Source organism: Salvia hispanica, chromosome 3 (assembly GCF_029641045.1).
Source record: "Salvia hispanica isolate PSC_SH4W2 chromosome 3, Shi_PSC_v1, whole genome shotgun sequence".
NCBI lineage: Eukaryota > Viridiplantae > Streptophyta > Magnoliopsida > Lamiales > Lamiaceae > Salvia > Salvia hispanica.
Genome location: NC_142694.1, coordinates 39,643,079 through 39,656,901, shown reverse-complemented (window position 1 = coordinate 39,656,901; position 13,823 = coordinate 39,643,079). Strand labels below are relative to the sequence as shown.

General features: G+C 35.2%; 2 protein-coding genes across 3 annotated transcripts; one reads left to right on the top strand and one right to left on the bottom strand.

The window, feature by feature from the left end:
• Nucleotides 1–2,599: 2,599 nt before the first annotated feature.
• LOC125212800 (uncharacterized) lies at nucleotides 2,600–6,564 on the bottom strand. Of its 2 annotated transcripts, XM_048113058.2 has the most exons (6): nucleotides 6,369–6,564; nucleotides 6,199–6,290; nucleotides 5,669–5,765; nucleotides 4,089–4,905; nucleotides 3,802–3,926; nucleotides 2,600–3,614 (listed from the first exon to the last, which is right to left on the bottom strand). In XM_048113058.2, the coding sequence occupies exons 1-6, from the start codon at nucleotides 6,455–6,457 to the stop codon at nucleotides 2,783–2,785; spliced, it is 2,052 nt and encodes a 683-aa protein (XP_047969015.1). In that variant the 5' UTR covers nucleotides 6,458–6,564; the 3' UTR covers nucleotides 2,600–2,782. The 2 variants fall into 2 exon arrangements, with proteins under 2 accessions (XP_047969015.1, XP_047969016.1); XM_048113059.2 differs by lacking the exon at nucleotides 6,369–6,564 and having other exon boundaries at nucleotides 5,665–5,765; nucleotides 6,199–6,230.
• Nucleotides 6,565–7,658: 1,094 nt separating this feature from the next.
• LOC125212801 (RNA-binding (RRM/RBD/RNP motifs) family protein) lies at nucleotides 7,659–10,292 on the top strand. The gene is made up of 6 exons (XM_048113060.2): nucleotides 7,659–7,884; nucleotides 7,973–8,013; nucleotides 8,354–8,517; nucleotides 8,601–8,697; nucleotides 8,794–8,963; nucleotides 9,566–10,292. The coding sequence occupies exons 1-6, from the start codon at nucleotides 7,754–7,756 to the stop codon at nucleotides 10,109–10,111; spliced, it is 1,149 nt and encodes a 382-aa protein (XP_047969017.1). The 5' UTR covers nucleotides 7,659–7,753; the 3' UTR covers nucleotides 10,112–10,292.
• Nucleotides 10,293–13,823: the final 3,531 nt, after the last annotated feature.

The following is a 13,823-nucleotide window of genomic DNA, read 5'->3' as shown; positions in this document are numbered from 1 at the left end:
TTTTTTAAACAAATATGAGTGATTTTCTTTATAAATCAATGCAAAGACATTTATATAGTACTATGATTTTCGCGGTTGCTATATCAGTTATTATTTCACCAAAAAAAATTGTTATGAGATAATGGCGAAAATAGTAGTACAAAATTCAACGAGACGTACCATACTCGTAGAGTTCGATTAAATTGGTTTTGTGTAAATTATTCAATTTAATTGTTAGCAGTGATTATTTTTTTCATATACTTTGACTATTTAGTGGACAATAAACTGACGAACCTGAGTATGGAACGAATAAAACAAGCTAAAGTTTCACAAAACTCATCAATATATAGCTCACAACACAACTATATATGTTTGTGTTAATTATTATAACATGAACTGCACCTATTGAGAGTTAATACGTGGAAAAGAAACCTAGAACATAGCTGAGCTTTTATTATTGGAAAAGAAACCAACGATATTATTTATTCTCAGTTGCAGAAACTGTCCCTTTTGAATTCATAATTTTTTTTAAAAAAATCTCTTTTAACTACAGTAAAATAAAAAAATTATCGATTACGAATTATGATAAATTTTACATGACAATTTAATAATCAATTTCACACAGTATATATCAAATGCCATAATTGGGTTAGTATTAATGAATATGAATCTTGAGATATTTAAGGTTAGATAGATCCAATGTAATAGAGATTCCATAATTAGCAGCCATCATAATATTTTTATTACTCAACATCATTTAATTTTTTAAATTCCCCAATTTTGAATTCCCTTAGGTGCTGTTTGGTGATATTTTGGGAAGAACGATGACGGTGTTATTGATAAATGTATCAAGTATATCTTAGCTTTCATGGCACAGGCATTGATTTTGAAATGTTGCTACTATGATCTACCAAGTTCATGGAGATATGAGTAAGATAAGGAAGAGGCTTTTGTTTCATTCATTAATATTTTTTTTGTAGTTTACACTATTCTTATCTTACAATGGTAGTGCTACTAAATTGTACCCCCTCTATCCTGTGTTAAGCGGGGCATTTATTTGGTACGGGAATTAAGAAAGTGGTGTTTAATGCGTTGACTGAAAAAACAATAAAGTAGAAAATTAAATAAATAGATAAATGAAAAAAGAAAAAAGTAGGATAAAATGAAGTAAGAAAGATTAAAAAATAATAGACTCATGTGAAAAGTGGAAATGACTCATCTACTCAGAGACGTTCCAAAGAGTAATGCGAATCAATTTAATTGGGCCAATAGAATTACAAAATTCAAATTGATCAATATACTGAATATGATAGACATGATTAATACAAAAGGAAATTGTATCAAGCAATAGTCATTTAAATGAAAACACTGCAAATAAGTGAAGAAGTGTATTAGTCTACCAAATGTGCCTACATATTCATTTTAATTTGTTAGCCCACCAAAAATTAATATAAACTCGTTTCTTCATGGACAGATGGAGTATTGTTTACGATTAAATTTTAATCTAATCAAGGCTAAGCTATCCATTTTATAAATTTGGCCTCCCAAAGTCCAATGTGAGTTTAGTTAGCTCACCAAATTCACATTGAAACTAGATAAATCAAGCATCGAAACATGAGAGAATGAGCTCAAAATTTGAAGCCAAATATCCCCTAATTGCAGAATTTGATGAGCCCACTCGGGTCAGGCACATACCCGAGTTGAAGAAACTGAAAACCTGCCCGGGCTGCCCGTAGAATATTGGCGGGAAGGGATGTGAGATTTTGGAGTTGGCGCCAAAAAGGAGGGGATTATAGCCCGCAAAAGGCGGTGATTATTCTCTATCTCTGTTTCATCACTGGCCGTGTGATTAAACCGATGGTTACGTTGCTGTGCACCTGCACTCCATCCAATCACAATCTCTAAGGGGTGTAGGAAGATCGATACTATCAAAGCACAATTCCATATCGTTTTGTTGTGTTATGTAAATTTGTGATATGTAAATTTTAAGTAAAATAATATTAGTAATGAATAGAAAAAACTAACTTCATGCACTGAATTTAGACATAGTGTATGGCATGAGCTTTGATATGAAATTGTTAAAAAATAAGAGAGATGATAAAAATTACTCCCTTCGTTCTGTGAAAGTGAAGACATTTCTTTTCGGTACACGATTTAAGAAAAATTGTGTTATGTGAATTAAGTAAATGAAGAATAAAGTAAGAATTTGAAAATATAGAGTAAATGATGAGGAAATGTGTCGACTTTTACTAAAAATGAAAATGACTGCACTACTATGGAACGTACTAAAATGACAAAATGACTCCACTACTATGGAACGAAGAGTAAGAAATGAGTAATGTTAGTGGATGATGGAGTCCAATACTATTAATTGATTTAAATGTTGAAAACTTTCCATATTTAGAAAGCGGTCTAATTTTAATGAACGACCCAAAATGAAAGTAGTCTATTTTTTTGGACGGTGGTAGTATATTTGAGTTGGTATACGAATCCAACTTACAAATATTATCTTCTGCATAATTTCATGGATTTAAACAAGAAATATTTTATGATCAATTTATCTACGTTTTTTTTTTGTTGTATTTCCCATTTAAAGGCTCATTTGATATCTAAAGACAAGTTGAAAAAACAAGCAACGTAGACTTGCTTGTGCTCTGTTCCCTTGTCTGAATGTTAGAAAAATGAGCAACTCCCTTTGATGCTACAACTACCAAAGCTACTAAACAAAGTATCCAAGTAAGACAAGAAGCAAAATTAACGTCTACCGTGTTGATATCTACAACGAGGGAGGATCGTACACAGCTCAACGACGATGTAGTAAAATGTGAATACAGAGAACCCAGCAGGGGAGATGAACCATGCAAATGTAGATGTAAGTAGCACTGTTCCATTCCCTGAGGGACTCGATCCAGATCCAGAAGTCGTCTAGTCTAACTCCGTCAAAACTGGATAATGCACCTTTCGACAAAAGAAATGCAGTTGGAGGGAATCCAACGAATACTAATAACACGTTACAGGCTCCACGGGTAACTGTCTTTGCGGTTTTGGCTGTCAGATCAATCCTCAAGGGCACAGCCATCAAACACATGGGAACCAGCAACAGGGCTCCGATTTCTGCTGTTGCGTAATTTATGATAGACATGAGACAGAGTCCTATAAAAGCAGCAGCAACGGTCACAGCCTTGAGGAGGGTCCATTCCCTGGTTTGCAGTTGGCTTGCACGAGAAAAGGGTAAAGAATCGGATGCTGCACGTGTGAAGAAGAGCAAAACTGCTGAAGACACGATCCATGTTAAAAGGCTGATTAATGGCGAGGAATCGGGAAATTGGCGGAGAAAATAAGGAATTATTGTTACGATTGCACCCCATAAATGGACAATGAGGACAGTTTTCGCGGCGTAAAGCCAGTTCCATGCTGGAGATGTTGGGATTGATTCACCAGGAGACTTTGACTTACTGGCATCGGAAAAGAGAGCAGCAGCAACCAATGGAAGGGGCGCGATGAGCAATGCAAAGGCAATCATGTATATCCCGACTGAAACGAACCTACTTGGAGATGTCATGAGATACAGAAAAAAGGACTGATGAAACTTCTCGAGAAGATTATTCACAGACCTTATGACTCCCTCAACCAACCTGTAAAGAAGGTGAACTCATCTCAGTGGAGGAACAAAATTTACAAATAAATGAATAAATGTTTATGAGAAATAAATAGAGCAAATAGCACAAGAAACTGGAAAAGAGCATTAGCGCCAGGCTGATGAATCACTAGCGTTGCTTGGTTTTACAATATTTGGGGATGAAGGAGGAAGCACGCGCTGACCTGCCAACATGCAAAAGGAACAGAACCCTCTGACTTGACGAGAACCTTGGTGAGAATTCCAAAGTAATAGCGTCAACTTGATAATCACGGAAGGCTCCATGTGGTCCGGTTGGAACACCTAAAGCCTGATATAAAAGGAAGTTGTGAGAGTTAAAAAACATAGAAATTGATCCTCAAAGTCCATTTGTAAGAACGGTTTCCAATGAGAATATAGAAAGAGTGGTTAACAAATCGTACTTGATGTAAATTGTAATGGTATCCAGTATCCATAAAACTAAAGCAACTACCTGATTGTAAAGGGAACTGGCAAGAGTTGCGCAGCCTTCAACATAATCGGAAGCAGGGATGCCAAATTTCCATCCAGGATTTAAGCTTTTGGCAACCTTGCCGATCAACTCCTGTAGTTCACCAAGGCTGAACAGCCACCACGAATCAAGCAGAGACCAAATTTTCTCAACCCTCACTTGCAATCCTTGTCCATGCACAGCCAAATAATTGACAATATTGATGAGGTCCAGATTTGGCATCTGCCCGTTAGAAGCTTCAGCATATATCTTGAGGCCATCCTTCTCAAATCCCGTGCTGCTATCAGCAACCTTGATGACAAGTGCAGCTGCCATTGTGCCAGCACGTCGAAATCCATTAGAAACCCCATCTCTCTTTACAGAAGTCACTTCATGCTCCAAGTCGCCACTTGATAGAGTATAATAATCTCTCAGCCATGCAGTAACTGCAGCATGTTCCCCGTGTCTTGAATCAGCAGCAAGCCATATAATATCTTTAGCAAGCCAACTAACTCGAGAAAGAAGAGTGAAAACTGAGTATGCAACACCAAGAGATAATGCTTCGCTCGTAGTGGGCTTGACAGAATTATAAGGTGTTACAATAATAATAGCTTCCTTCCCATCGCCACGTGGAGCTCTTACTATTCCAACCGTATTAACCCCATAAGATGTAGAACTGTAGTTATCTTGGACTATACCAGTATCAGGGCCCACAAAGAACTGCAGGGGGTGAAAACTATCAGATAGTGGCTGGAACTTGTGATAATTAACTTCGCCACCTGATTCAATTATGTGCTTTGCTATCATCTCTGGAATTTCACTGCATGCAAATTTACAAGGCATAAATAAAGAAGTGGACAAATTTCAAGAGCCCAATCTTACAAATGCTGGAGGAGTTAGCCCAACAAATTGTTGAAGGCAACAACAATATACTTTTTTAAGTAGCATATGTGCTCCAGAAAAGACCATATATCGTTCATTTAGATTATGCAATATTTTCTGTGTTAGAGATACAGAACCTTGTGATGCAAACTACACAAAAATCGGCCTCTCCATTAGTGTATCTGAATATAGTTTTACATGTTGAGGAATACATCAGTCTTCAAATGCCAATCAAAGGAGAATCTAGTTATGATTTCTGAAGCCTTGATGAGTTATTGCAGACACGAACTACATTCAGAATTCAATTGTGTACAACCCAATTTTTTCCCTATTAAAGTTTTTGCCATCATATATAGACCACCTAAGTTCCTAACCACCATAATGAACCAATCGCTCTATTCCTAACTATCTAAAAAACAAGTAATGCTATTTGGAGAGGGTGAAGGTATAGGTGCCATAGAGGAGCAATACTTGAGGAAGTGATGACATGGTGAGTATATTCGATGTCATAAGAGGGGGGAAGGCATGTGAGGTGGTGTTGGGACTTGGGAATTCAACTAGCATGGAAACTGAATGCATAATAAGCATGCACTTGTGTAATATATTCAAACCGAGAAATTATACAGTAAAAGCATATTAGACAAATAAGTATATAACACTGAAGCATCTGCACAGAGACAGCCTTGAAAGAAAATACCTACATGCCGCTGTTGATAGACATTGAACTTATCATTATCTTGTTTAAAAACACATGCCCATCTGAAGCATCATCAGTAGAGAGCATAGCGCTTGCAGAACCTACGGATCGACAATGCAAAAGAAGGGAGGAACAATATCATCAGTTATAAAAATGAATGCAATAGACCGTGTCTTATTTGATGTAAACTATCGATAGTTTCCAATTGCAAACTAGCCAAAATTTGCACAAGTTCAAACATAAAACTCAAGCAAACATAAACCACACCTACCAACAAAAACCAACTCAAAAACCTTGATTTCAACAAATTGAATGTATTCTCTCAGATAGCTAAGGATCAACACTCAAACACAACAGAGCCATAGAGGTAACACAAATCCAGTAGAAAACATATACACAATCGTACAAACAAGTGATTTTAGTACAGATCACAAACAAATCCACGCAAATAAGCCAAAATTTTCACAAGTAACAGCTCATCAATTTATTCCACAAATGACCACATTATAAAACTACAATCGAAGTAAAACCTACCAGGCATCAACGCATTCTCCGAGATGTAAGTGTTCTTCGCGAGAACAGGTAAAAGCAGAAGCGCTAGAACTCCAGCTATGCAGCATACGATACTGAAAATTTCGATTGCAGATCAGTTTTAAGTTTCGAATTAATCCTAAGATGATTATCGAAATCTGCGGAGAAGATACCTGACGAAAATACTGTGAGAGATGAGAAAGAGGCCGATGCGGATTATTGGTCGCGGCTTCGGTTTGACGACAGCTGAAACTTCCGCCATCGCAGCTCGAGTCAAGCTTTCCTCTTTCGCTGCCCTTTGGGCTTTGACAATGTGCAGCGATTTGATTTCAAATTAACAAGTTTCCTTTTTAGGTATAGATTCAGCTGAATCGGAACTCCCGGTCGGACCGGGAATTGATTAGGTTAGGTGGTTTCGATATTGAAACTGATATTGAAACTGAAACAACTTCTCAAGGGTTGATTTCGTACACGAGCATGGATTCAACCCTTGAGTTAAAGTTGAGGGTTGAATCAGAACCGACACAATAGTTCACTCCCCGTCTAACGGATTTGTTGATAAAATGTTAAAAAATAATTAAAAATTCGGGAATTTTGAATATGAGATGGATTTGTCGATTAATGATTCAACACTGAAATCGTAAATTTAATTGCGGGGTGTTTATAGTTCAAATTTATTTGGAATTGGAACTGCAACATCGAGCGGAAGTTAACAATAAATTAACTTTTCTCCGATTACACCCATATTCATTCAACGTAACGACATTCATAATGCTTCCATCACATATAATGCCCTTGGTTAGGCCACAAGTCATAAACGTGGTTCGACTTTTGAAACTTGAAACACTTCACAATGGCTAACATACCAATTTTATAAGTGGTTTTGTCTCAAAATAAAAATGGTGAAAACGAAAATAGGAGTCCCAAAAAGAAGCTGCAATTTTGAACATAACACTTGTCAAGGGATTCCAAGCATTACTCTGAGGTTGTCTTCAAATTTATTTTATAAAAGAGAGAATTAATAAACTTACAAATCAAGATTAATCCAAAAAAACACTGTTTTGATACAACCACATTCACCCATTTCAAGATTAATTATCGAACAAAATTCCATCAACGCCACAACATTAATATTCAAGCTTCGTTTTTAAGTATTGAGTGTGAAGTGCAAACAAATTATTAGAAATCATACAAACAATAGTTTATAACAATAACTTTTATGTAACGAATATTAATTATTTTGAAAATTTACATTTATGTAATTCCTAAATATGTTTATAATACCATCAAATTCTACCCCACAAAATACCAAGTAACTCATACTCCTATAATTTCCAAATTAGAATTCAAAATCAAATACCAACCAATCAGAACCGACCAAATCAACAAGCCAAAATCCGACGGTCAGGATTGACCGTGATAGGGTTTACAGATACTGATAAATTCACAACCGCCGACAAAATCACGAGAGCTTCGTAGACCAATCGGCAACCACAGCCGCATTCCAACCGATAGCGCCGCCGTCCACCGCCACACAATCCATACGCACCCAATTCATATGGAAGACAATCGAAATTTTACAGAATCCGACCCTAGGCCGGATAATCAGGACGACGACGTTCCGAGGACGCCTGAAAACGTCAATTCCGAGAATTCTCATCCACACACCGGCGACGGAGCTAGCCCTGGGTAGATTAAGTTTACATTAGCTGTTCTACTGTTGTTGCTTTGCTCAATTTGTTGAATGAGGTTCTAATTTTGTGTTTTTGTGATGCAGTAAAATTTTCATCGGAGGTCTTGCTCGAGAAACTACTTCTGGTAATTGCGTTTACACTGCTTCTCAATGCTTTCTTTGTTTGAATCATGGAATTGAGTTAGTTTGAAATTGAAATCACTGTGTGAAGTGAGAGATTTTTCGTGTTTTGGAAGAGGAATTTTTTACTTTGTTTGTTGATTTCCTTTTCGTTTTTATTCCTTAAAAGTGGGAAGAGAGAGTTATTTTTATGTTCTTGCTCTTACTTTGCCTTCTTGAATCATAGAAGGAAGCTGGTTAGTTATAATCATTGAATTCATTTATTTGGAAGGGGAATTTGTTGTGTTTATTGATTTCGCCTTCATGTTAATATTCTTGCTCTTGTTATATGGATTTATGTTCCAGATCAATTTATCAAGTACTTTGGTAAATATGGGGAGATTACGGATTCGGTCATAATGAAGGATAGGAGCACAGGGCAACCCCGGGGGTTTGGGTTTGTGACCTACGCTGATTCTTCTGTAGTCGATAGGGTCATTGAGGAAACTCACATTATAAATGGAAAGCAAGTAGGTATACTGATTTGATGAGAAATGGTAGTGTGAATAGTTTTATGATTACTTGGAGCTCATTACATGTTAACTTTGTATAGGTGGAGATAAAGAGAACTATACCAAGAGGAGCAAATTCTAAAGATTTCAAGACTAAGAAGATTTTTGTAGGTGGCATACCGACTACTGTAGATGATGGTAATTTGAAATGTCATTTATAGAGTTTGTTCTTCTTGGTGTAATTAGAGCTTGTGGGGGAAATTGTTAGTAAGCTGTGACTTTTTCATGTGGCAGATGAATTCAGGGATTTTTTTTCAAATTATGGAGAGGTGAAAGAGCAACAGATTATGAGAGATCATTCTACTGGTCGATCTCGTGGATTTGGATTTATCACATTTGAATCTGATCAGAGTGTGGATGATCTCTTAGCAAAGGGGAACAGACTTGATTTTTCTGGGACTCAAGTAAGTGCCTGAGCTATATCATCGAGATATATGAATATTCTTAGTGTCGTATTATGCTTACTGGAAAATGGCAATAATATTTTTTATTGCTACTTTATATGTGAACGATTGGTACTGACTTTAGCTTAGATTTAAAACACAGAGGTTTAGTTAGTGCATTTTGGTTGTTTCTGGATCTATTTTCGTCCAGAAAGAAAGTAAATTTTTTATCTATTATATCTAGACATCATCTTCAGCTCATAATAGATGGACATATCCTCCCTTTTAGTCACGAATAGGCTGTCTATGGTGCCAGTTTCTTTCCCTAATGAGAACAGAAAGAAACCTAGAAAAATTAATCATATTGAAAGGAAATCCCAAGGCAAGAAGTCGCACTTTACACTTGTTGAGGAACTATAAATAATAAATCTACAATTAACTGTCTCCTAGCTGAAACAAATAACGAATAATTAAATAGTAACACCACGAGTATCATCTTCATAATAATTCATGTATAGAATATACTAGCTGTCTTTCTCTATAGAAGAGTGGGATGTTTTTGAGCTTGGTCTTTTATTATCTTTAATCAACATTGTTCTTATAACTCTTTCCATTATATGTAGGTGGAAATCAAGAAGGCGGAACCCAAGAAGACAAACCTGGCACCTCCGCCATCCAGGCGCCCGAGTAATTCTAGGACCCCATTCGGTGGAGGCCACCGGGAAACCTATAGTGGATATGATGGTGGTTATGGGGGTGGTGGTTTCGGTGGTAGTTCTTATAGATCCAGTGGAGGAGTCTATGGAAGTAGAGCCAGTGAGTATGGCGGATATGGTGGGGGACCTGAATTCCATGCCTACGGTAGATATGGCGTTCCTGGTTATGGAGCAGGTTTAAGAATGGAACCTCCCCTAGGATACTCGAGCCATTTTGGGGGTGGTTTTGGCCGAGGGTATGATGTAGGCAGTGAGTATGGTGGGGGGCCAGCGGATCGGTATGCAGGATATGGTGGCGCTGGGTATGGCGGTGGCTATGATGCTGGCTATGGCGATAGCTATGGAAGCGGGCGTGGAGGTGCTGTTTATGGACACAGAGGAGGATATGGCGGCGCTAGTGGTGGTGGTGGTGGTGGTGGTGTGAGTGGAAGGTACCATCCCTATGGGAGGTAGGTATACAAGTTGTAGGGCTAAACTATCTCCTAGAATGTTTGTATGCTCTTTGGTGGAATGGGAATGTCTCTCATCTTGTATTAGCTGGTTTTTCAAGATCTGATTATTTTTATGGGCAAGAAGCAACTCATTCCTATCAGTTTTACTACGTTTTTATATGATAATCTTTCATCTTGGATTACTCTTGTTTTTTTAATTTGAAACTGTAGCTGTTAGGTTTGTTGTTCTGGCTGTTTTTGTCTCTGTCCTTCACTTGGTAGTTTATTTATTGATCAATTTTGAGGCTAGGATGAAATCAACCACTTTTTCTTTATATTTCTCTAAATCCAAACTATTAGTGGATGGAGGTGGTATTTTTTCCCTTTTTATTTCTATAAAATCTTCAATCTCACATCATTTTTTTTAAATTTTATCAAATTGTAAACTTAATACTCCAATAAAGTTAACAATTAATCAGTGAAGGGTGTTTAGATTTTTATCATTTGAACTTACGACCATTTTCTTTTATTTAAACTTATTTTATGTAGTAAAATGATTTTATAAATTTATAAAAATTTCATGAAATCTGAAATCATAAATATATAAAATAAAAAATAATTATTGAAAAATATAAAATCAAACAAAGAAAAAAAATACATATACCGAATGAGTAACAATATTATTGTTTCTAGTTCTAAAATCACCAATTTATACAATAGCAATTTATTGTATTAATAAAACTTATATAACCAAATAAGTTTATAAACCAAAAATTGCACACAAATCACGTATCATTTAAATCACTTTTAGATCCATATTACAAAAGATCAATCACAAACACATGTCAATAAAAACAATATATAAATATAGGGGTGTGTTAGGGTCCTTACAGCATCTTAGTGTAAAACACAACACTAATCACAACCCTTGGATCATTAGATTGGATGGTTGTGATTAGTTACATTATCATACTAAAAATCTACATTATTAGCCGAGGTACATTATTAGACTAGAAATGTACATTGTAAGACTAAAACTGTACATTATTAAACTAAAATGCTACATTATTATCCGAGCTACATTATTAGTCTAAAATTCTACATCATTAGATGACACGTGGCATTAATCTAACCGTTAGATCATAAGATCCAATGGACTGCAAGTGTTTTGAGTTTTACTTATACTTAGCATTCTGACCTGAATACATCCCTATAAATATATATTAGAAGATAGCCAAATCGATCAAAATCAATAACAAAAATACAGCAAAATAGCATAGAATATACAACCGATATCAATATGCATGCATTTAGCCGAAAAACATAAAAAACTGGTTGCATACCCTAATAACATACCCCGCATTTACCACCCATACCATGTCCAAGAAAAACAAATGAATAAGAGTTGCCACCAACCTAATATTCATATAGAGTACTACATGAAAAATTTATACATTTGACACTTTATAATAGTACATGAAGAAAAAGAAAAAAACAATCACATAATTAAGCTCGACACTTCAAAATATACATCACTTCCACCATAAAGACCTGCAAGGAGAACAACATAAACAACACGATTGATGATCAACCATGATCAACCATTAAGAATAGCAGTATTAAAAGAAAAAATAAGGTAAACAGAGCATAAAAGCACATGCAACTCACAGTTCACACACGCAATTATTAAAGTTGTAAAAATAAGAATTAAAAATTCCATCTTCGAAATCATCCCGCCATTGCAAAGTTAGAACACAAATGTGTGTATAAGTACAAACGCTAAAAAATTAATAAAACAGAAGGAATATAATGAGAGCACATAGAAAAACGATTGAAATGGAATAATTGAAGAGATAAAAAGGGGGAAGAACATCACAAAAATGACCATCTTGTAGGGAATTTTCTTGTACAAAATTAGGCCAACCCATTTCCAAAAACCAACAATCATTCAATTTCTTCACATCAACTTCCCAACTCATTTCTCTTTCCCCTTGCATTATCCTGCATCTTGTCGGAATATTCTCACCAAATTTGTCGACAAAATCTGGAGGAATTCTCTATTGTACATATTTTACTAGAAATTTAAATGTAGTACACGATTAATAGTTTTAATGCTTACGGTAATGCAAATAATTAAGGGGTTTAAATGTAAGAACGTAATGTGACGTGTGTCATTTGTATTACTAGAAGAAAGCAAAAAGCTATCAATGTTCTAGCTTGTGTTGCTTTGGTGTTGAGTTGGGGGAGATTGGAGGGCCTAGCTACAATTTGAGAAATGCGATTCAAGTAGGAGCTTGAAGGGGCAGCTGTCGAAAAATATACAGAGGTGCCTAAAGCTAGCAAGGATGGTAAGGAACTTATGATGGAGGTGAAAGAAACGAGGAGATGACGCATGGTGATTGGAGGACCATCTTGTAGGGAATTTTCTTGTACAGAATTGGGCCAACCCATTTCCAAAAACCAACAATCATTCACTTTCTTCGCATCAACTTCCCAACTTATCTCTCTTTTCCCTCGCATTATCCTCCATCTTGTCGGAATATCCTCACCAAATTTGTCGACAAAATCTGGAGGAATTCTTTATTGTATATGCAAATGAATTAAGGAGAAATAGAATTATTAAAGCATTATTATTATGAAAGTTAGTGGGTAAGTGTCAATGAATGTCATTAGTGGGTAGTTAATCATGGAAAAAATAAGAGTTATAGTAATAATATTTCATTTAAGTTACATAAAACAATATTTAAATTTAATACTATCAATGGCATTTATGTAATTATTTCCAAAACTCCCCTTTTATATATTTATAGATAAATTATAGATAATATGTTTTAAATAATGTAAAGTAACTATAAATCACAACCTAAAGTGATTCTCGGAGTAATTCAAAAAACAAAAATAAATTCATGCTCAATGGCAACTAAGAAAACTGAAAAAAAAGTGAAATCTAAATTACTTACTCTGTGGTTATATCAATATGCCTCGTCACCTCTTTCAATGCCACATTCTTGGAATGTTTCCCGTCAAAGACAACGAGGATCCGTCCTCGTCGTCATTTTGAAAATTTTTCTTTTTAAACTTAGTCTATTTTTCATACACGAACTAAAATGACAAAATTTATCTATTTTTTATGGACAGATGGAGTACTAGTTAATGATTTAATTTGGGCTGTATCTTGATTTAATCTAAATAGTGTTATGTATTGAATTATTTACTATATCTTGATTTAATCTGAATATGTTACGTTATTCATATCACACGTGACGTGAAATGTCAATAATATCAAGATTAATATATAGGTCCGTTGGATCTTACGGAAAACATATAAATATTTGTTTCCCTATGTGTGATCAAATACTAACTAAGTTAATGATAATAACTAATAACTAATATCAATTTTGTATGTTAAAAACATCAACACAAAGACATAAATTTATCAATCTTCTTGTGTTGATAAACTTATGTCTTTATATTGACATTTTAAATTTACATGTTGTATTGTTATAATTATATCTTTGTGTTGATAATTTTAACACACAATATTGAAAGTTATTAGTTATTACTGTAAATTAGTTAGTATTTGATCACACACCTTTGTTTCTATAAATGTAAATTGTAATGTAATTACCAAAAAATGAATGAATTAATTCTGACAAAAATTCAAACTATTGAAATGGATTGATCCAGCAAGACAATATACAAGTTCCCATTATAACAAAGTAGATAAGACAAAG